Genomic DNA, 24,177 nt, shown 5'->3' with positions numbered 1-24,177 from the left:
CAGCTCCAAGTTGAGTTATTGAATCTTTTTTAAATTTTATTAATTTTGTTAATTCCTATTGTCATTCTTCTATGCTTAGCATTTCTCTTTGTATAGAAATAAAACTTATACCGAATTTATTTGGGGTGCTAAGTGGTACAGTAGATTGAGTAGGGCCTGAAAGACCTGACTTCAAATTGAGCCTCAGACATTACTAGCTATGTAATTCTAGAAACTCAAACTGTCTATTGCAGTTTCTTCCATTGTAAAATGGCAATAATAATGGCATTTAGATGGCAAAGTGGATTGAGTGCCAGGTCTGGAGTCAGGAAGACTCATCTTCCTCAGTTCAAATCTGGCCTCTGACACTTATTAACTGTGTGATCCTGGACAAGTCACCTAACTTGTTTGCCTTGGTATCTCATTTGTAAAATGAGCTGGAAGAATAAATGGTAAATCACTCCAGTATCTTTCCCAAGAAAATCCCAAATGGGATCACAAAGAGTCAGATATGACTAGAACAGCTCAGCATCAACACCAATAGCACTTACCTCCCAGGGTTGTTGTAAGAACCAGATAAGACAATATGTACCTAGCACAGTGCTTGACACAGAGTTAGGCCCTTAGTCAATGCTTGTTTCCTTCCTTTACTTCCTCTCTTTTGCAAAGCCCCTTGGTCTTGTGCACCATAAGTAAAACCAGCCCTGGAATGGGTTGGAGGGTGGTGTTAATGAACCAAGAAGTTAAAAAGATGGGGGACTTAATCCACTAAAGAAGGCTTCCCTGTGCACAAACCATAATGACTAGGCACAAAACAGGGTGTGGCACCAGACGCAGACCTAGTGGGCTATCTATTCCAGATATAGACTAGGCAAAATAAGGCAGTTACACAGGAACTTTTAGTGGCAGAACCAAGGCTAGTACCCAGTTTTCCTGACTCTGAACACAATATTCTTTCCACTCTATTATGGTGCTTCTACACATGGAAGCCAGAGTGGAAAGGACACCAGGCTTGCAATCAAAGGACTGGAGTTCCAATCTCAGCTCTGCTATCACTACCTTCACAGTCCTGGGAAGATCACTCGGCTTTTGCCAGATCTTAGTTTTCTAACTCGTGAGTTTAGGGGACATGACCTCTAGCTATAAAATTCCTTCAGCTCTGTTGTTTACTATTAAGAAAGGCCACAGTGCATTACTTCTCTAGGTAAAAATGGTATAGCTTGTTCACTGTAGGGCAAACATCTAAGCACAATGCAAATGTTTGCATTCCTCTCACTGTGGCACTATCCTGACTTTGTCCCAACTTGGTAGAGGAGTAAGGGCAGCAACAGAGGTCGGGTGAGAGGTTGGGGTTTCTTTTTAAACAAAGTATGATAAATTTTAGCTGTTTGTCAATGCCTACAACATTACTACAATCTACTTACTTTTCCTCTCAAAGAGGGAAATCCAGCTGTGACAAAGTCCAATCTCCAAGATTTCATTTATATTTCTTACTTCCCTCACTCCCTTTATTTTTTCCTTGCACATATACATTGGATAGAAGATTTAGAGCTGAAAAGAAATTCAAAGGACATCTGGTGCAACCTTATCGTCTACAGATGAGGAAATTGAGGGTAGTAGTAAGGTACTTAATAGGGTAATTAGATGCCCACATTCACACAGGTAGTATTAGAGCCAGAATTCAAACCCAAGTCTTTTGATGCCAAATATAGGATTTCACCCCACAGTATCATGCAAGTGTCTGTCTTTCCCTACTTTGGTGAAAAACATAACTTGCAAAAACTATATAATTAAACCAACATATTTTACTGAACCATACAATATACCTAAAGCTTGTTTTATGTAAAACTGTAAAAACAGGGTTTTTTTTATATCTGTTTTCCTATCCCAATTAAATATACCCTCATCTTCAGTACTCCCCCACACTATTAGATTGTTCAGTCGTTTTTCAAGGGGGTCCAAATTCTTCATGACCCCATTTGAGTCTTTCTTGGTAGAGATTCTCAAGTGGTTTGCCTTTTCCTTCTCTAGCTCACTTAACAAATGAGGGAACTGAGGTAAATAGGTTAAGTGACTTACTAAGGATCACACAGCTAGTAAGTATCTGGGGCCAGATTTGAAGTCAGGAAATGAGTCCTCTTGACTCCAGGCCCCATACTCTATCTACTACAACACCTAGCTATCCTTTCCCTGCAAAATCATGCCCCTTAATCAGGAGCCAGTGCCTTGTGAGCAACTAGGTAATGCAGTGGATAGAATATGGGGCCTGGGAGTGCCTGAGTTCAAATCCAGCCTCTGATATTTATTATTTGTGCAACCCTAGACCAGGCAAATCTGTTTGCCTCAGTTTCCTCATCTGTTAAGTGAGGATAATAATAGCTCTACCTCCCAGGGTGGTTGAGAGAATCAAATGACATACCAATTGTAAAGCATTTAGCACAGTGCCTGGCATGTAAGTGCTATGTAAATGTTAGTTATTATTATAGCTGAACTCAGAGTCAACTACCATAGGCAGAGTTTTTGCTTCTCTCTTGTCAAAAATGGCCTGTCCTAATTTTGCGTAAGATTTCAAATGGGGCAACTGAGTTTGTTTAATATTTTTTACTTTATTACAAGGAAGGCTCACTGGTAGGGTTGAGAGTGGAAAGATATCTATTTGGAAGTAACGGTGATTAAAAACAAAAGACAGAAATAAAATTAAAATCTCCTTCATCCCAACCTAGCGTTGTATCTCTGTAGTCTACAGTCTACTACTCTCCTATAGATTATATGTAATTTATATTATATAACTTACATTATATAAAATCTATATATAATTTATAGTCTACTCATCTCTAATAAAGGGGCAACTAGATGGCCCAGTGGATAGAGTGTCTGCTGGGCCTGGAGTCAGGAAGACCTGAGTTCAAATCCAGCTGTGTGAGCCTGGGCAAGTCACTTAACCTTGTTTGTCTCAGTTTTCTCATCTGTAAAATGAGAAGAAAATGACAAACCATTCCAGTATCTTTGCCAAGAAAACCCCAAGTGGACCACAAAGAGTCAGATACAACTGAAAGACTGTAGAATAAAAAAAAACCTAATAAACCAATCTAGGTTAAAGTGTCAAAAGACTGAGTATGTTTTCCCCACAGTGGCATTCGCACTTTTAAAAGGGTTTACTGCATACCAATTTAAAAATGGTGAAGTCCAGTGAGGAAGACTTTTAGAGGGGAGGTGATATCTTCATCAGTACCCCTCAAATCAGATAGGTAGGATCACAGATTTTAGACCGAGGAGGTACCTTATAGATCATGCAATCTGATGCCGCCATTGTACAGTAAGAAGCTAAGGCCCTGAACAGTGCAGTATCTTGTGTATAATCAGATAGATAAGTTATTAGCAGAACTAAGGACTAGGTCCTCTGTTTCTAAATCTGGTGCACTTGCTTGTAAGTAGACAACCATCAATAAAGCCCTGAATAAATTCCTCTGTCACATCTGACAATCAATGTTATTATCACTAAGATCAGTCAGAAACACCAATTAATAAGTAAAATTTCCTATTAAGAGAAGAAAAAGATAAGCTACAGAAATCTATACATGTCTGGCAAATAACAAACACCTTTCACACTCACAAAGCCCTGGCAGAGTGCAAAGAATGCCAGGCAATATGTGACAGCTTCAAAATACTTTCCAATAGGATTGAGGATAATCAAATCTCATCACTGCAAAAAAAATGAAGAAAATGCTCCAAGTACCTGTCAAACATTCAGATACTTTCATTTGTCATGGTGTCAGCTGCTGTACAGATTTCCCAATTTTTTCCTTCTTCATTTACATGCACAGCTTTTGTGGGTGGATGTTCTTCATGCCCCAAACAAAGAGTAGAAATAGGTTCTTTGAACCTATAAAGCATTTAGAGGTTTAACCAACATTAGCTCGTTAATTCTCAACCCCATAGGTGGATAGGTCCTTGTTAAGACCAGCATTTTACCACAGATTGACCAAAAAACTAAGATGCCTTCAGAAAAGTCATGGAGCAAGACTGACCCAAGCCAGGAATAGATGTTCATGTTTGTCCAGACCACCAGACCACATCAGGATCTCCTTTACATGCTCAGACTCCTATTTATTGGTTTGGTCTCTATCTTCCCATTCCATTCAAAATGCCTCGTTAGTCTGAGGTTGGCAAAACCCTTTCATGAGGACATTCCTAAAGCAATTTTGAAAGAATAAATACTGCAACCAGATTTCTTTCTTTTTGTTTCTCAGTACAAAATACTGTAACCCAGGAACAGAACCAGGATTCCTCTCAATGGTGGAGTTCCAGTGGTCAGAACAGAATGGGTGAGGGCAAGGTAAGGATAAAGAGAGAGGGGTAAATGGAGGGAGAGGGAGGGGGGGTTAAGAGAAAAACAGGGGGAAGGGAAGAAGGGAATGATAGGGGGAGGAAAAGAGAAAGGGCGAAGAAGAGAGAAAGAGGAGAGACAAGGAAAGAGAAAGAGAGAGACAAACAGAGAGGGAGAAAGAGGGGATAGAGAGAGAGAGAAAAAGAGCAGGAAAGTCCCAGAACCACATTGCTCATACCACAGTTTCCTCCTGAAAATCTTACATGCTTCTTTCTATGAGTTTCCCTGTCTGGAGGAATGTTGGCCTAAGGCAGTTAGGAAATATTATGATAAATCTCTGCAGTTAATTTTTTGAAAACAAAGTGAAAAAAGTGGACTAGAGACATTATCACACATGACCACCTTTTCCTCTGCATAGAGCCTTGTGAATCAGGTCAGTATGTTACCTACATGTTTATGTACAAGAAAACAGAGGAAGGATTCCACTGTACGCTATCCATGCAGCTAATCTGACTACAGATTTATCAATGCCTGTCTCCTAACTCTGTGGACAATATCAGGAGGAAAATACTGTTTCAATTCTCTCTAATTTGGTTGCCCAATACAAAACCTTGGGAGATGCTCTAAAATAAAGTGATAAGCCAGATAGAAATCCTTTTTGCCTTTGGTTGAAACATAAATTTTTTCGGATAAAATACCACAAGTAGCATCAGTTCCCATTTAATGAACAACCATGTAAAAGGGCAAATGGAGAATATTACCACCAGCTGAGACTGAAGGGTAAGAGGCTCCATGGGAAAGAGAGGTCAATGGGCAGATAATGTTCATGCTCCCCAAAAGAAGAGTTGAAGGCCAAGTGTATTTTCAGAATCTCTGTTTAGAGAAACTCAAAGATGGCCAGATCATCAGCACAGCATCTTTTACTGCCCTGGAGGCATCTCAGGTTTAATACCCATGCAAAGAGGCCTGCTAATTCTTACAACACCCCCACCACCAGCCATACTATGTGACATCTGGGTTTTCCCTAGAGTCTTGACTTGATCTATCCCGACTCCCCTGATGATCTTCTGAAAGATGATGAGATCACAGATTGAGAAGGTCCTAGGGCTTCAAACTATAAATAATGTAAGAAACAAAACTCCTAATACATTAAAGGACACACACTGTCTTAGAACCATAGGAAAGAGTCCCACTGACATGCAGAAGGTGAAGTATAATAGCATTTAATCTGTTCCTTTGACCAAAGTTCATTTCTAAAATTATATGCCATTCAAATGAGTTGCTAAGTGACTGACTGAATACTAACATTTATTTTAAAAAACAAACTATTTGTGCCTATCTCTTCTTCATTTTCTCCAAAAATGTAGGGGGTGGGGGTGGGGAGGCTATTTCATTAAACCATCACAGCCCCCATCATTAGAAATAAAAAATGCTTTCTAAGATTTGCAAAAACAAATTTTTTCAGAATATCGCTGTACTGCTCAGGCCCAGTGGGACATAAAAAACCCCAGAAATGGTTTCAAATGTAATTTCTCAAATGACACGTGTAATTAGTTTCATGTTTTTCCTGCCTCCCCCAAAAGAATAAAAAGATGTATTCTGACCTTGTAGAGCATGCGTCCTCCTTTTGCTATCTCTCAGTCAGAGACACAGTGAATCCCTAGTCTTGATGTGGACAGCAAAATCTATCTCCACAGTAGATGATTCCCTGTCAGTAACTCTTAACTCTTAGCATTATCTCAGTCCATGAAAAGGAAACTGGTGCTCATGTGTTATCCAGGGAAGCTCAAGTGGTCAGTGACAAAGGAAGAGATCTCCGTTTTTTTCTTCTTTAAGTTACCTCCCAACAATTTCACTCCCTTCCTTTCTGGATTTGAATCATTTTGTCACGCATGAAAAGGAAGTAGAGTCTGAGGATAGAGCGGTGAGGGACTCTTGGAGTAGACATAGGAGACAAATAATCTGACCAGGCTTCCGTTTGGTTTGAAAGGATCAGAACTCTGAGGGGCGAGGCAAGAGAGCAGCCCAACAGGATGTGTGTGGCCAAAGTTCCTGGCATGGAGTCTTGGCTTTCATGTTTATTTTTGGATATGTTTTTCTTAGCCTCTTGATGCAATTTTCTGGGCTAGGAAATAACCTTACAGATGCCCAAAGATGCTATGAGTAGGCATTTGCAGTAGGAAGGAAGATGGATTTTTAATCTATATCTACTATATCCTCCAGATTACATATCATGATACTGCATCATATGTGAATACTGCAAGTCAAATGCCTTTCAGAAATCAGGTTGATCAATCCTTCTGTTTAAGTAGAAAGAATGTAGGGCTTGTCTCATCCTTTGTCTTTATATCCCAGCTACTTACACACTGTAGATGCTTAATGCACACTCGTTGACTGAAGGTCTAAGACTAGCAAAGTAATTGTGAGGTTAGCAGCAATTGTCAAAAGCATGTTATACAAAACAATGAACTCCTCAAGTACTTTTCAGAAATTTCTTGGTTTAAGAATTTGACTCTGAAAGACAGATAAAGGTAACAGAACCAGTCCCCTTGACACAGGCAGGAGCCGATGTTTCTTAGAAACGTAGTTCCAAATGAGTTGTCAAAGAGCACTGGGGAAGACTAGACTCACTTCCCTGAAGATTACTTTAACAAAAATTCCTTTTTATATTAACTGCAACAGGTTCCCTGGGTTCAGTCCCCGCCTCTGTGTGACCCTAGACGAGTTGCAGGGAAGCTGCAGGGAAGCTGCCAACCTGTATGGATAACACAAGTCCCTCACTAGGAGCTCCCGGTACTGATGAAATCACAGGTTTGGTTTTTTAAAAAATGTATGTATGTGTGTTTTCTGTGGAAAATGCCTACTCATATAGCATCTTCAGACTTCCGTAAGGTTATTTATCTATTTGTCAAGTTATCAAGCATTTATTGAGTGCTTACTAAGTGCCAGGCATTGTGCTAAATACTGAGGATATAAATATAAGCTGGCCTCAAAAAACTTACATTCTAATAGGAGGAGAAAACATACAAAAGGAAGTTGAAAATTGGTGGGAGCTGGGTGGGAAAGAGGTACTCAAGTGGGGACATGGGGACCTTTAAAATGAAAGTTCCTAGAAGAAATCGTGGTGGAGTAGACTTCCAAGTGAATAAGATTGCTGTGGTATAGTGAAGAAAGAAATCCAGAAAGGGGTGTGTGTGTGCATGTATGTCTGTGTGAATGTGTGTTTGTGTGTCTGTGTCTGTGTGTGTGAATGTGTGTCTATGTGTCTGTGTGCACCCGTGTGCATGCTCCCGCTCTTTTATGTGCATATGTAAACTAAAAGAGTATGTTATAATACATCCTAAAAGGGTATGCTATAATAAAGATTTCAGTGCTAATACTGTCCACTTATTCCTTTCTTCTTTCAAAAAGCATTTTTCTGTTGTTGAGTCATTTCAGTCAAATTTGCCTCTTTGTAATCTCATTTGGATTACAACTGACACTGGCAAAGATACTGGAGTGGTTTGTCATTTCCTTCTCTGGCTCATTTGACAGATGAGGAAACTGAGACAAACAGGGTTAAGTGACTTGCCCAGGGTCACACAGTTTATAAGTTTTAGAGGTCACATTTGAACTCAGGTCTTCCTGACTGCACTTCCTGTACTCTATCCACTGTGCCACCCAGTTGCCCTTACCAGCTACATGGCAACATTGTTCTAGGCCCTGAGGATACAAAGAGAAAAATTAAACACTACTTTACTCTCAAGAAACTTGCATTCTATTTAGGGGATGAACAATATGCATATAAATAAATAAATCAAAAACACTGACAAGTTCAAAATATCTTTATTTTCTGGTAGAATGAGCAGCGCTAGTAACTGAAAGACCTCTGAAGAAGCTGGTACTCGAGATAAACTTTGAAGAAATTAGAGATCCTAAGTGATTAGCCAGGAAGAAAGAGGGCATTCCAGGCCAATGGGAAGACTGTACAATGCCACAGAAGAGGAAGATGGAACGTTTGGTACATGGGACAAAAGCTAAGTCAATTTGACTGGACCATCCATTGAGTGTGTGAAGGAATAAGTCTAGAAAGAAAAAGTCTAGAAAGAAGGCTGAGGCAGATGGTAGAGAAGTTTAAATGACAAATAGAAGGGCTTGTATTTTATCTTAAAAGCAATTGGGAACCACTGGAACTTCTTGCATGGGAGAAAGAGTCAAGTCTATGCCTTAGGAGTATTGGTTGTCAGCAAGGATGGATGAATTTAAGAAGTCAGAGACCTTAGGCAGGGGGTCCATTTAGGAGGTGAAAGCAATAGGTAGGTAAAAGCTGATAGGAGACTAAATTAGGGGGATAGCCACAGAGTAAAATGAATGGGATGAATGTGAGAGATGTTGCTTAGGCAAAATCAGCAAGACTTGATAAATGATTGGATATGGATATGGATAGAAGAGATGCACTGAGGTTGTGAAATATCAGACAGGATTCTTATATTCAAAGCACTGGGAGCATAAGACAAATAGATTTCTCCAGTGCTATAGAGTCCCTGCTGTGTTATTGGATCCTTCATCACTTATGACAGAGCAAGTTATATTTCTTCTCTTCTCCCCATGACCAATTGAAAATAACCATGTTTGTTAGTATGACAGTTATCTGGAAGTATCCTGCCTAAGAGGATAAAGTACAGGACTTGAAATCATAAAGACTTGGATTGAAAGCCCACTTTTGACCCTTAATGGTTGCGTGATACTATGCAAGTGACACCTTCTACCTACCTCAGGCAACTCCCTAGAACTTATCAACTACCTATTAGAGACTACCTATTAGAAGGCCTTCAGAAGCTTCAATGGATATGCATATGAAAGGAAGCAGCATGATAATGGTGGAACAGGCTCGGAGTTTACTGTGGAAAGACCTGCATTCAAACCCATCTCTGACATTTACTATTTGCTTGACTTTAGGCAAGTCACTTAACCACATTGGGTCCCAATTTTCTCATCTGTAAAATTAAGGAATAGACTTGATGACCTAGATGATCCTTCTAAATGTGTAGTTCTATTAAACATATTTTCTCACCTTCTTCCCCTATGCTCACTCAAAAAAGGGACTAGATCTGAAAATCTGTGAAATATTTTTCAATTATAGCTCAGCTAACCTTGTTTTATATTGCGTAAATGAAATTAGCAGCCCTCAGGACCTCTCCAACATGCCCCTGTCATACAATTTTTTTCCCATCAGGGGCTATTATCCATTTGTCTCTATCAATAAATATATAGTAAAACAAATATTCTCACAAGATATAAATTATCCTTTTCCGTTCCCTGATTCTTTGCTAATGAAAATTGTCTTCCCCTATCTTTTTCCCTATTTTAGTTTCCAATTTATAGTCCTATTTGGGGGTCATTAGGCAGCATTACTTTAAGGTCAGGTCACCTTTTCTTAGCTTAAGTGAATTGTGGCAATTTATTCCGTGTTAGTCAATAATACGTTACTTCTTTCACTCATCTTTGATATTAATACTTGTTAAAATATATAACAGGGGCCGGAAACATCTCATTTTCAATACTGCCACAGAAAAAGCAGGAGATGGTAGCCAGGCACCTGAATTATGCGTTGAAAATTAATATTAAAAGCCACTGCATACCATTTTCAGTTCTTGAGACAATAAGAATTTAAACTCAGTGGTACTTTGCACCATCAGTAAAGAAGTTAAATGACAAAGTGCTGAATTTAAGTATAGGCTTGGGAGTCTTAAACCAGTTATTAATATTTGATCCAAGATTATGGGTATTTTTGATTAATGGTAGCTCTTGATATATAAATATAAAATACGTGTGAAGCAGGGCGGTTTGGGTTCTCACTGGACAAGAAATCAGGGTTGCTTTGTTCTCTCCCTGACTTACTGTCCAACATTAGGCCTTTAAATGACCTGAGAGCTCAAAAGATTGTTTTTGGTTTTTAAAGTGTGTTACGAGCTTTGTACCCACTGTACACATGAAACTGAGAGCAAGAATGAGCACACCAAGAACAGGATCACAAGACATGTTGACAAGACCCACAAAAGGGTGAGCAAGAAAATTGTCTTTTACATTGTCTGAGATGTATTTGGATTAAAGTGTCTTGGCTCTGTTCTATCATGGACAAGCTGAAATGGAGCAATTGTTTATTTATATGTTAATGATGTGCACTGTGATTCTACCAAAGAGCCTTCTTCATGCACCATGAATCTGAAATTCTTGAGAGATCTAAGTATCCTTAGTTATCTAAATTTGAGGGGATAAAAAAATAATAAAGAGGCAACCATGATGTCTTTTTTTTTCCAAAAAAAGGAGCAATATTTAAAATATTTAATGATTTTTATTTAATTTAATTACTGTTATTAATTAACATTTAATTTAATAATTTTAAAAACCTGATGTCTAAGTCTCTGTAACACAAGAACAGACTTTCTACAGGAAATTGTTCTCTAAAACCTCAGATTGACAGAATTTCAGAGTAGCATAGGGCCTTTGTGGCTGAATCCAACCCATATATGAAAAAGAATTCCCTCTGGCAAAAAGTCATGGAGTCTCTGTTTGAGGACCCACCTCCATCTTGTAACCATTTTGCTTTAGGGCACAAGAAAATGTCCTTACTTCAATCTAATCTAGTCTCTTTGCCGCTTTCACACGCTGCTTCTAGTTCTACTGTCTAGGCCAGTCTTATACTTCTTCTAATACTCTTCCAATACAAAATATAGCAATCAAATCCTTTCCCTACCCCCAAAGTCTTCTCCTCTCTAGGCTAAACATTCCTACTTAATTCAATTGATCCTCAAATTGCTTGAACTCAAGACCTTTAAGCCCCACCCACTACTGCTCTGAGCACTCTCCACTTTGCTCTTGTCCTTCCTGAAATGTGGTACCCAGAGCTGAACTCAATGCTTCAGATTTAGCCTGGCCAGCATTTTCTCTGACACACTGCTTTCATTATTGGTTAACTAGGGCATAACCACAAATACCACTATTCAGAAGCTATGATCAGAAGACCAAATAATGTTGACCAACTAAAAACATGTCTCATGGTTTTATGATATGTGAATCAGAATGGGAAAAGAAAACAATAGCTTATGAATTCAGCATAGTCTTAAAAGAGAGTGGATTGTAAACCAATAACAGAATATCAGAATTAGAAGGGCCTACTCTGGTTGTCTACTCTAAAAAAGAATCTCTCACACAACATTCCCAGAGACTGATCATCCAGTCTCTGCTTGAAGGCTTCCAATGAATGAAACCCCACTGTCATCTAAGGTGGCCCATTTGTTTGAGTAGGAAAAGGCTTTAACTTGATAGAGTACGACACAGTGTAAAATGATCATGGAGCCTGCTGTGCATGTATGTTAAGATCATGTAAGCTTTCTTGATACATAGAACCACAGAGATAATATGATTCAATGACCCTCTGGAGAGTGACACCAAAAGTGGTAAAGAAGTGAATCACAGAATTTTAGACTTGTCAGTGACTTTGATTACCATTTAGCTCATCCTATACCTGAAAGGAATCCCCATGATGACGTACCTCATAAACGATCATCCAGACTTTGCTTAAAGGCTTCCATTGACAAAGAGTCCATCACCTCCTGAGGCAGCCCTAATAATTAGGAAATCTTTTCTGGCATCATGTCTGAATTTGTCTCTTGGCAAGTTGTACCCAGTGCTCCTGGCCTTGCCCTTTGGGGCCAAACAGAACATACATGTATGTGTATACATTATATGATATATATGATCTATTTCCTTTTCCCATTCTGATTCACGTTAGAAAACACGAAACTTTTCATATATACACAAACATATATACACACATATACAAATGTATATACACAAATATATGTGTACACACATATATGTCTATGTACGTATACATACACACACATATATTATATGTATATAATATATATATACACGTATGTATATACTTGCTAGAGGTGGATGTCCTACACAAAAGGTCAAATAGAAAGGAAGGGCTAAATGTGACTGTTTGTAGATGACATGGCACTGACTTCATGAAGCAGCCCTCAAATACTATAGGAGAGGTGGTTTCAAATGTAGTTTCAGGTACATTTAGCTGGGTTATTGTAATATGTGTGCTTTTTACGTAACTATTGTCATTTTAGCTTGTGGGAAATAAATACCCCAGCCTTAGTTGTGTTCTATTCACATTGTTTCAAAATACCTCTAAATTGATGTTAAGGTCACTGATGGAGTTATGAATATATATATGTATGTATATGTGTGTATAAATTATATATATATGTATGTATGTATGTATATGTATGTATATGTGTGTATAAATTATATATATATGTATGTATGTATATATATGTATGTATATGTGTGTATAAATTATATATATGTATGTATGTATATATATGTATGTATATGTGTGTATAAATTATATATATATATGTATGTATGTATATATATGTATGTATATGTGTGTATAAATTATATATATGTATGTATGTATATAAAATATCTTCCTATCACAATGCAACCTGAGGGGAATCCCACAATTAAATCTTCAGTGGTAGGCAAGTAAATATATAATACATATTATATAAATATATGATATATTCATTTTTAACCCAGAATTATTTCAGGAACCCAAATTCTCATCATTTGGCATCTGAATCTTAATAGCCACCAAAAGTTCATCAAACAAGGGCTCTTTGACCATCCCATGTGGAGAAGCTGTGATCTGAGGTTACGTGGCTTGTTCCCAACCATACTGAATCAGATTAGCACAGACATCAGAATTCACAATTCTGAGATTAGATCACCATTTGCACTCATGGTCAAAGTTATGTGTGGCACAATTTTGAAGTTTTGTCTAAACACAACAATGCCATATGATACCTTCCTGAAGTTCCTCCTAACTTACCCTGGTATGGTTGCTATCCATTCATTTAGTAACTTAGCAGCATTAACTGTGTGAGGAAATTTCTCACAAAGATCTTGAACTCTAGTACATAAACAGTACAGATATGAATTTAAATAATAGGTCCAGTATGTATAGAACATCCCAACATTTTCCCCAAAATGATTTGATATTAAACCTCTCAAAGTAAAAAAAATGGAGAAAAATGTTTTAAAAACTTATACAGAGAGTGGCTTTTGGGGAAACTAAAATTCACAGCCCCTAGGAGCCCCTAATTAAAAGTCATTTTTTAAAAATGTTCTTACAAACACTGTCATATTACTGATTTCAATCAGTTGCCACATAGGAAATCATTTCTCTGTTTGAACAATTCACAGGTGAGGACTATTTAGGTCTTTAATCACTTTTACAAATTTGGTTTTTAAAAAGAACATTTCAGTTCACCTTTTAAAATAGGAGATCAAGAAATGGCTTATTTCAGTGAGAGAGAAATATATTGGGAAGAGAAAGGGAGAAATTGAATGGGGCAAATTATCTCTCATAAAAGAGGCACTCAAAAGACTCATTAGTGGAGGGATAAAGAGGGGAGGTGAGAGAAAAACATGAAGTCTACTCTCATCACATTCCACTAAAGAAAAGAATAAAGTGCACACTCATTTTGGTAGGAAAATCTATCTCACAATACAGGAAAGTGGGGGATAAGGGGACAAGCAGGGTGGGGGGGATGATAGAAGGCAGGGCATGAGGAGGAGAGTGCAATTCGAGGTCGACACTCATGGGGAGGGATAGGATCAAAAGAGAATAGAAGTAATGGGGGACAGGATAGGATGGAGGGAAATATAGTTAGTCCTATACAACACAACTATTATGGAAGTCATTTGCAAAACTACACAGATATGGCCTATATTGAATTGCTTGCCTTCCAAAGGGAAGGGGTGGGGAGGGAGGGAGGAAGAGAAGTTGGAACTCAAAGTGTTAGGATCAACTGTCGAGTAATGTGCTTGCCACTAGGAAATAAGAAAAACAGGTAAAGGGGTATAGAAAGCTATCTGCCCCTACAGGACAAAAGAGAAGATGGAGACAAGGGCAGAGAGAGATGATAGAAGAGAGAGCAGATTGGTCATAGGGGCAATTAGAATGCTTGGTGTTTGGGGGGGGAGGGGATAAAAGGGGAGAAAATTTGTAACCCAAAATTTTGTGAAAATGAATGTTAAAAGTTAAATAAATAAATTTAATAAAAAAATTAAAAAAAAAAAAAAAAAAAAAAGAAATGGCTTATTTGCCTCTAGTTCAGTCACTTTAATTGACAGAAAACCCACAGTTCATGGAAACCTATTTTAGTTTTTCCTTCCTAAAACTAAGCTTTTGTCTCTGAACTTTCCTGATCAGTTGGGGCTTTGTAATAGTTTCCAAGAGAAGCATTTCAAACAAGTAACCCCACAATTTATACACTACTGCCAAGAATAAAAGGAACCGATTTCACCACGGAGGTTTTCTAAGGCTTTGTGTGGCCTTTAAAGCAAAGTATCACTTGTTCACCTGCGGGTTTTCTCGGTTAGTGCATTTTGTTTTGCTCTGGGGGATACTATTTGATTACACGAAATTCTTTTTATATCAAGTATAAAATCTTAGCAACACTAGGACAAGTAGTGAAGGCTGCCAGCTCAGTGGGTTAACACTTGAACACACTGAGAAGAGGACAAAGGCAAGGACTAACCATGGTTTAAAATCAGAAAGCTGAGAGAACTCACGAGAGTGAGGGGATAGAAGGATTAGCTGGGCTTTCACAAGGGCTGGCTTTACTATGACTGCACATTAGATTAATTTATTACCAATGCAGGACATAAATGAGTTCAATAACTGAGAGACTTTGGTAAGCAGCAGATAAATGCAAAAACCAGCAGGACCTGTTGTGTCCACTCACTGCTGGGCCACTCTCCGTCAACGTTGGCAAGAAACCAGGCATTATTATAGTGTAGCCACCTACCATATATTATTATGGAGCACAACACTTAAAAAAGCATCTAAACAATACAGGTGTTAACTCTATGTATTCCACATTACTAAGCAGGTATAGATGAATTTTTTTTAATTCAAAAAGGAATGCCACTATTAAGTATTAGTAGCTAAAAAAACTACACTAAGACTTTAAGAACACTCCATATCATCTTCCCTAGTGAAGAATACATCTCCAAAATAGCCTCTTAAACTGCTCATGCAATAGTGAGAAAGCATAGAAAATACTAAGTGGTCATTTGAGAAATAATTATAAGGAATGCCAGTCTAGAAAACGAAGCAGATACTTGAAAAAATCAAGGATGTCTGTGTCAAAATGGTGGTGTTCATTCATTCAGAAGAATGTTTGGGAAATAAAATTCCATCTGCTGATTCAGAATGTAACATATTAAGGCTTGATTGTAATGTCATCATACACATTACAGTTGTATTTATTTTTCTAAAACTACATTAATTGAAGAGAAGCCTTTGAGATTACCTCCCATAGTGCTTTAAAGTCTTTCTGTTCAATGCGGAGGAGTTCGCTGCACTCTCTTGTGACAATGGTAGCATGGCGGGGAGTGTTATCCAAAATCGACTCTCCAAATGCTGTTCCAATTCCCAGAGTACAGATTGTCACTGCATCCTATGAATGCAAAATAAGTAGTTGTGAGAGAATTTCTATGTTTAGGGGATGTTTGGTTCTCAGTTTTCTTGTCTCATATCTGTTTTAAGAAAAGGAAGGAGGGAGTCCCCCCTGACAAATGTGTTTGCTTCAGTGATAAGAGGTTGAGGGAGAAGAAGTCACAACAATTGCATTGGGATAGGAGGATTTGGGAAACACAAATAAATGAAACCCAGTAATGGTACAGAAACTTCATCCTAGTCAAGTTTCAACTCAACCCCCCCACCCCACCCACACATAGTACAAGCCTTCATCCAGAGCAGCAAAACTGACTATTACGGGTTACACTTCCTTCCTCTTCCTCTGTGTAACATACATCAGTCAGTTCTTCTGCTTATTCGCAGCTCTGGACAAAGGCTTGTTGGTAGAAGAGTTGATATTATGGGTTGAAGTGAGATTTTTAGACTACCTCTACATTTCATCTATTGCTGAGGCTATAAACTCTATCCCTAGTTAGTGGCCAGCTTTCTGGTGATAAGCCTATCTGTGCTTAGCTGGGCTAGTCCTAATGAAACATGATCTCTTGTGAGTCATCATAAAAATGCTGAAAAGCTGTCTATACATAAAGAACAAACAGAAGCATGTATTGTAAAAAGTTCGCAGATTGAACCATCAATGAAGAAAAGATTTAGTGAGTGCTCTACGTAAGCGATGCTTATCAATGTAGAGCTTTCAAAGTACACAAAGTGCATTGCACACAATATCTCAGTTGGATCTCACAACAATCCTTTGAGGTAGGCACTACAGGTATTACTATCTACATTTTACAAATTAAGAAACTGAGGCTCAGAGAGATTAGATAGCTCATGACCTTAGAGTTAAGTTTTAGAGGTAGGACTTGAACCCAGGTCCCATCTAAGTTCAATCAATTAATTAACAAGCATTTATTAAGTACCTACTGAATGCCAGGCACTATGCTAGACTCTAGAATTCAGGATTCATACACTTTCCACTCCAGCCGACTGTATCCTGCAGCATACTCCCTGCTAAGCACGATGCTAGACAACATAAAAGTGATTCAAAAACCAATTATAACATGCTTTCGGAATTCCAGGAATCTACAATCCAGTTGGTGAAACAAAAACATAATGCACATAACAAATTAACTGACAACACCAGGGCAGAGTAGTATAAGAACCAAAGGAATAGAATAGGAAGACCCCAGGAGATTAAACCACAAATGGTCAAGAATTAACAAAATGTTATAAGGGAACAACAATATTCTGTTTCATGTAAGAACAATTATTTGTATCAAGGATAGTTTTACATTCTCTTATTCTTTCTAATTTAATCAACTGAGTCCATGAGTCAGTCATTTATTCAAACCTTTAGTCTCCCTTTAACAGAAAGATCGAAAGATTGCTCTGGAAATTAAGTCAAAGAACATTTAGATGAATGTTAAATGGTCACAATGTTGAAGGTAGCAAGGTATCTAAGGAAAATTAGAAAAGAACGTTCAACTGAATTTGTTTATTATTTTTAAATTCCATTTTATTCCATATTCTCTCTCTCCCTTTCACTACTCCCATTGAGAAGGCAAAAAAAAAGAAAAGAAACCCCACTACAAATATGTATTGTCATGCAAAACAAATTCCTGCATTAGTTATGTGCCAAAAAAAGGAAGAAAATGAAATAAAATCTGCATTATGAGTCCATCAGTTCTCTACCTGGAGGTGGATAATGTTTCTTCATGAGGCCTTTCAAATTGTGGTGGGTCACTGCTTGAATTTAGCTACATGTCAATGACAAACAATCTTTGTGAGAATGACTCTGCTTTCATGGCAAATATGAATACAATAGGAATTGAAGAGGAGTTAGGAACAGTAGAAGACAATGATATGTTTCAGAAATTTGGAAGGGATAGGAAACAAAGAAAGAAAAGGGTAATTTCCTTGTCTTTAAAATGGGTATAACAATATTTTATTTATATTACCTCACAGAGCTATTGTAAAGAAAATAGTTTGTATATCTAAAAACGCTGCACAAGAAGCAACTATTCAAACAATAAGATAATCCAGATACTTCTCAACACTAACAAATGAATTTGTACGCAATATTGCTTATGAAATTTAGAAGTAATTCTATCTGGTTTTAGATAATGCCAATAGGCAAACATTCTGGACAGCAAAATGTAAATATGGAATGAATGAATCACAATATTAATCTTACCTTTTGCCCTGGAGATTCGATTCATAGGATGCATCCTAAGACACCATGAAAGGGGGAGGGGAGAACTAGCTATATGAAAATATCAATAGCTATTCTATTTTTAAATAGCAAAACTGTTAGAAAATAGCCTATATCGAATAACTAGATAACGGCTGAGTAAAATATGACTTAATAATACAATAGAATTTTATGATACTATAACAATAAACATTAAGCTTTCAGAGAAATACAGAATAGTCATTCCATATTCGAGGTGACAAGGAAACAAAGCAACAGAACCAGAACTGACCATCCACTAACATTTATGCAAAAAAAAAAAATGGAAAGGGAAACAGAAATAGAAAGGGAAAGGGAAAAGGAGAAGGAAAAAGTAAAAAGCTGACAAACATGGTGGAACTTGGAACAGACCTGATAGAATGCACAGAACATCATTTTTTTTGTTGGTTTATTAAAAGCTAAATATTTGTTGTAAGGTTTCCTCCCTTGTTTTCTATGCTTATTTGAGCGGTCATTTTTGATGGTAGTAAAATGATAATTTTTAATAATTATATATAAATGTAATTTCAATTGCTTACAATTTTTAAATTAAATAAAAAGTACCAATAGTTACTCAAATGTCATCTGAAACAATCTTTCCTTCCATCAGCTACCTTGTTATGGCAAATAAACTATGGAAGCATACAAGGATAATTCTCTGCTTTAGAATATATATTGTTTTCCTTTCATGCATCTAATACATGATAATAGCCAAATGTTATTAAGATCAAGTTAGTTACTCTGTAATCACATTACTAAGACAAATGTTCATAATAGTCCAGATCCCTGAACAATGGAAAATTGCTTCTGCACAGATATTACCATATAAAATTGTGCTCAAGAAAATAAAATCAATAAATTCAAAGAAAAGAATTAAAAAGCAGGGAAGAAATGAAGGATGTTTGTCAAGAAACAAAACTGAACATTTTCAGTTTGAAAACTGCCCATGATAAGAGATCCCAGGACTCTGGGCATTTTGTACTCTCTCTGTTTAGTAAATCTCTCTCAGCTTAGTAAAGCAGATTCTAAGGACAGATTATGATTTGCTATAATTCATCAAAAACTGTTTTAAAATAGGCTTTCCTGTATTCTTGCTCTCCTGATCAGCTCTTCTTGTCATCTTAAGTGTTTGAGATACTTCATTATTTTTGGTGATAAAAAAATTAACATTGTTGATAGTAAGAAAGGTTTGTATAACTCCTCACTGTCCAGTCCTGTGAAATTTACATAGAATAAGTTTTCTGCTCAATAGTAGCTCTGGTAGGTTGAACCTCATGATCAATAAGAGGATTTTGGATTATGTGGGGCTTTACTTTACAAATGCTTCCATGTTACCACCAATAATCAAAACCTGGTAGTATGGTATCATCATCTCTATTTACCTTTTAGGAAGCCTTTGTCATATACCAAAAGAAAGAATTGAACTATAAAGACAGAACCCAAAATGATTCATGGCTCTGTTAAAAAGGATCACAGGTTACCATAAGGGTCCTGAAGCCCTCAAAATGATATGTACTCTTATATTCTTTGTAATGGAAATAGCCTCAGATCTATCTCCAAATTCCATCAATGTCTCTTTATATCCTCCAGAGGGCCTATCACACTGTCCTGAGCAGTGAGGGTACACTAAATGAATGGATAGGGAAGCTTGGTGGAGCAGCGGATAGAGCACTGGGCTTGGAATGAGGAATACTTGTCTTCATGAGTTCAAATCCTGCCCCAGACACTTACTAGCTCTGTGTGTGTGTGTGTATGTATGTATGTGTGTGTGTGAGAGAGAGAGAGATCCATGACATTTATGTTGCCATGTAATTAAGTACACAGATAAGTGCATGTGATTATTGGTGCAGAAAATGTTGGCTAAGGTACATATGAGTAGAAAATTATGTTTTGAAATATAGATAGACAGATAGATAGATGATAGATAGTGATGAGTGAATGAATGAAATAGATTATATGAAGTATTAAAGAGTGCAAAAAAGACAGTATCTGACTCAAGGAGTTCATATTCTAATAGGAATATACAATGCATAGAGATAAGTGGTGGCAAAGGAAGGGTAAAGTCACAGAGATAGTGTCTGAATTTATAAGACAATCAAATTGTGAAGCCTTTCCAGAAGCCATGAATTTATTTGATTACTGTTCTCAGAACAGAAAGTAGAAAAGGAGGTGAGAGGAGCAGGGGGCATCTCTTTGGCAGCATGACAGGAAGAAGACATATTTGAGTGGCTGTTCCTGGTGAAATGTAGTGAACTCTTACCAATCAGCAGGGATATGTATGGACTATATTAGTAGTTTACAATCAATGGTGAAAGATGAGGAAAAGTGGGCAAGAGGAGCTAGCTATATGCAAATGATGGATAGCAATTTGTTTTGATTTCAAATGAACATCCAAAGGAGCTTTAAGCATGGTGTATATGTGTGTGCACGTACACAGAGGGTAGAATTTCATAATAGTTCATTATGATCATTTTGAATGTACTTTGTATCCATCAAGACAACTGTGTGCAGTAAGCGCTTGTTATAAGATGACTGGGCTACATGATCATGGTTGTTTCACCTCCCGATACTATGGTAAGAGAAGAAGAAAACAGTTCAGTAAAACTAACCAACACCTGCTCTGGAATGCACGGCACCAGAAAGTGGGGGGGGCGGGGAGGGGAATGACAAGAACAGTGTTATTCTCATATTTCTTCTTTAGGGCCAAGTTTGGTTATTGTAATTTTTCAGCATTCAGTTTCTATTGTTTTATTGTCCTTTTCTGTTGCAATCATTGTATGTATTGTTTGCCTAATTCCAAAGACCTCAATTCTGCATCACTTCCTAAGTCTTCTTGCGCTTTTTTTGTATTCTTCATATTTACTGTTGCTTACAGCACAGTAATATTTTGTTATATGTATATACTCTAATCACAGGGCATATATTTTCATCCAATTCTTTGCTACTACAAAAAGTGCTACTGTAAACATTTTGCTGAATTTGGGGCCTTTCTTTTTTATTATTCACCTCCTTAGGATACATGCTTAATAGTTGAATCTCTGGATCCAAAGATATGGTCATTTTAGTTACTTTTAGTCACAAAGCACGATTCCAAATTACTTTCTAGAACGGTTAGAACAATGAAAAGTTCTAACAACCAGGCATAGGGTCAGAAAGGCCTTTAGAGGTCACCTAGTTGAATAGTTTTACTTTAAGAGGTGAGGAAACTAAGGCAGAGAAAGGATAAATGCATTGCCTAAGGTGTTAAAGGTATTAACTAGTAGAACCAGGATCAAGTCCACATCTTCTTGTTCCAAATCCAGCATTCTTTAGGAGGCATGAGACCTGGTTTACAGATTTGCAAGAGATATATGGGTAGGTACTGTCCAAAGTTACAGCACTGTGAGATAAATTTTAGGGAATAAAAAAATGAATGTCCTAACCCCTACCTGTATACATATATACTACATACTTACTTGTATGGAATATAAATCATGAAGTAGAAATAGGGACTTGATCTGTGATGTCATTAGTTCAAGGAAAGGGGAGGAGGGAAAAGAGAGCAAACATCTATTGAGCACCTTCTGTATGCCAGGCACTGTGCTAAGTGCTTTACAAATATGAGGTCACTTTGATCCTCACAGGCCTGTGCAATAGGCGCCATTGCTGTTATCAGTCATTTTCAATTGTGTCCAACTCTGTGATCCTGTTTGGGGTTTTCTTGGCAAAGATACTGGAATAGTTTGTCATTTCTTTCTCCAGCCCATTTTACAGATGAGGAAACTGAGGCAAACAGAGTTAAGTGACTCGTTTAGGATCACACAGCTAGGAGGTGTCTGAGGCCAGATATGAACTCAGGAAAATTAATCTTCCTGACTTCTTTATAACAGTTGAGGAAACTGAGGCAGACCTAGGTTAAGTGACTTGCTCAGGGTCATACAGCTAGTAAGTTTCAAAGGCCCAACTTGAACTCAGGTCTTCCTGAGTCTAGGTTTTGTGTTCTATTTACTGCACTCCTAGCTGCCACACTATTAGGTGATGAAATTCCTATTAATACAAGTGGGCACATTCTCTACAATTTATAGTCTTAGAGAATTGCCTGGGGCACTGAGAGGTTAAGAAATTTGCCCAGGGTGACATAGCCAATATACAGCACAGCCAGAACCTAAATCTAGGTCTTCCTAACTCTGAAGTCAGCTCTATCTATTCTGCCACATTCCCTTTCTTCTATACATAGAAATATGCATATGTATGTATATACCACTAAAAGAAAATAATTATAATTTCTGATATACTTTATAATAATTTCTCCTTTATGGCCAATTCTAAGTAGCTTCTACCACTTTAGGTTTTTGTTTTTTTTTGTTTTTTATCTCCCAGTCTAACAGTCAAACAGTCTGCAAAAGACTCAGAGTCTCCAGGCTTGATAGTCAGAGGAGTCCTTGTTAGTGAAGCCTGATATGAACCAAAGAATTCTCTTTGGACCTTGTTAGATTTCAAATCGTGACTCTTTAATTTATCTGCATTACTAATATTATCATTGTAAACTGAGTTTTCTTGGAACACTCTTATCTCTATAGAGGGCTTGATTTGTTTTATTTCATTGTAAACTCCATTAAAGACCTACCCTGATGCCTAATTGCCACCTTGGAAGTGACTCTGAGTTCTCCAGCTTTTGCTTTAGCCAAACAATGGCAGCTCCCATCTGGCTGTCATGACATCACCTCTCAGGCCAAAGCACCAACCTGGCTAAATCTCAACATTTGTAGATGGAAGGACTCTGACTAGCATAGGTAGAAAGAATATCCACATGAAAGGAATTGTGGATCTTTGAAATACTATACAAAGTCAGCTTCTGTTTAAAATTGGAGTGCTGGTGGATGTGCAATGGTAACGCATCATTATTTTAAAAGACTGTACCTAATCTAAAGAACTACACATATAATATTGCTTTACCAATACATACATAGCTGTCATTTGAAATTCAACTTCCCAAAACCAGAGATATTATCAAAGTAAAATAAGACTTCACTAGTTATAATAATAAAAATAATAAAAAGTTTGGGGAAATCTACATATAATTTGGTAGACATTTTTTAAATGTCCTCTTCTATGACCAGTCAACAAGCTATCATTTAAATGGTGTCAATTATTCTTATTTCATAAATTAAACTTACCTTGACTTGAATGGCTTGAATAAATATAAATAAAGAATAACTTCAAAGACTGTATTAGTCCTTTAATTATTCAGTGTAGAGGGAAAACTTCTTCTATTCTTTAGATTTTAGTCCTTTGGGTAGCATTTTCCATTAAGTTTTATAGTATCTGACTTCTCTGCACTATCTCAAATTTATCACTCAAATTTATTGAGTGCTCCTGAGTCTTTTTAAATAATAAAATTTAATGCAACCTGATCTCTGAGCTTGCCACATACACTTGATTGCATTTACTGTCAAGAGGAAAAACTATGTACTATCAGTTAGGTAGAACACATTCAAGTCAAAGGCTTTCATCCAATAAACAATAAAGGAACTTCTGCTACAAGTCATTAAGTAAGTAAAGGCTCTGATAGAATATAACTTAGGACACTGATTTAGGCTGATGCTCTACACTCACAGGTCCCATGGCTGAATCTTAACACCTTTTCATTACTGGATTCCATGACAATAGAAACAACAAAATAAAGCATTTCAATACTTTACTGAATCTCATAGGTATGGGCATTCACTCTACCAGCTAAGATTTCAGCCCATTCATGACATCTCATGTTGTTGCCTGATTCTTGTCCAAGTCATCCTGTAAACCCTTCACAGAGCAGCTGCCCTGAACCTTGATTGGCCCATCTCTTTGCTCGGCACAAATGTAATTCATGGCACTTATATCACTGACAATATGTTTAAACCTACTACTATCCAGTGTTTTGGGGACATAAGAAATGGTGATTCTTCTGAATTTGAAGTGTTCCATGATTAAGATCATATAGCAGGAGATGATGTATGTTCATTCATCAAATACTTTTTTTTATTATCTACTATATGCAAGTCACTATGTGTTAAGAGATGCAAAGACTGAATCCAAAGTACTTAGCTTCCAAGGAGTTTCATTGTATAGTTT

General features: G+C 37.3%; 1 protein-coding gene across 4 annotated transcripts in view; it reads right to left on the bottom strand.

Moving 5' to 3' along the window:
- The window catches only part of RAPGEF4 (Rap guanine nucleotide exchange factor 4), a 356,019-nt gene that overhangs the window by 267,455 nt on the left and 64,387 nt on the right, over window positions 1-24,177 (bottom strand). For 2 of the 4 annotated variants that reach the window (XM_072612340.1, XM_072612339.1), the window contains exon 4: window positions 15,694-15,840. In XM_072612340.1, the coding sequence (XP_072468441.1) occupies window positions 15,694-15,840 (147 nt within the window). Of the gene's footprint in view, window positions 1-5,910; window positions 6,276-15,693; window positions 15,841-24,177 lie in introns of those variants that run through there. The other 2 variants (XM_072612342.1, XM_072612343.1) reach the window with 1 other exon arrangement.

Source organism: Notamacropus eugenii, chromosome 5 (genome assembly GCF_028372415.1).
Source record: "Notamacropus eugenii isolate mMacEug1 chromosome 5, mMacEug1.pri_v2, whole genome shotgun sequence".
Taxonomy (NCBI): Eukaryota; Metazoa; Chordata; class Mammalia; order Diprotodontia; family Macropodidae; genus Notamacropus; species Notamacropus eugenii.
This window is presented reverse-complemented; position numbering and strand designations above follow the sequence as displayed.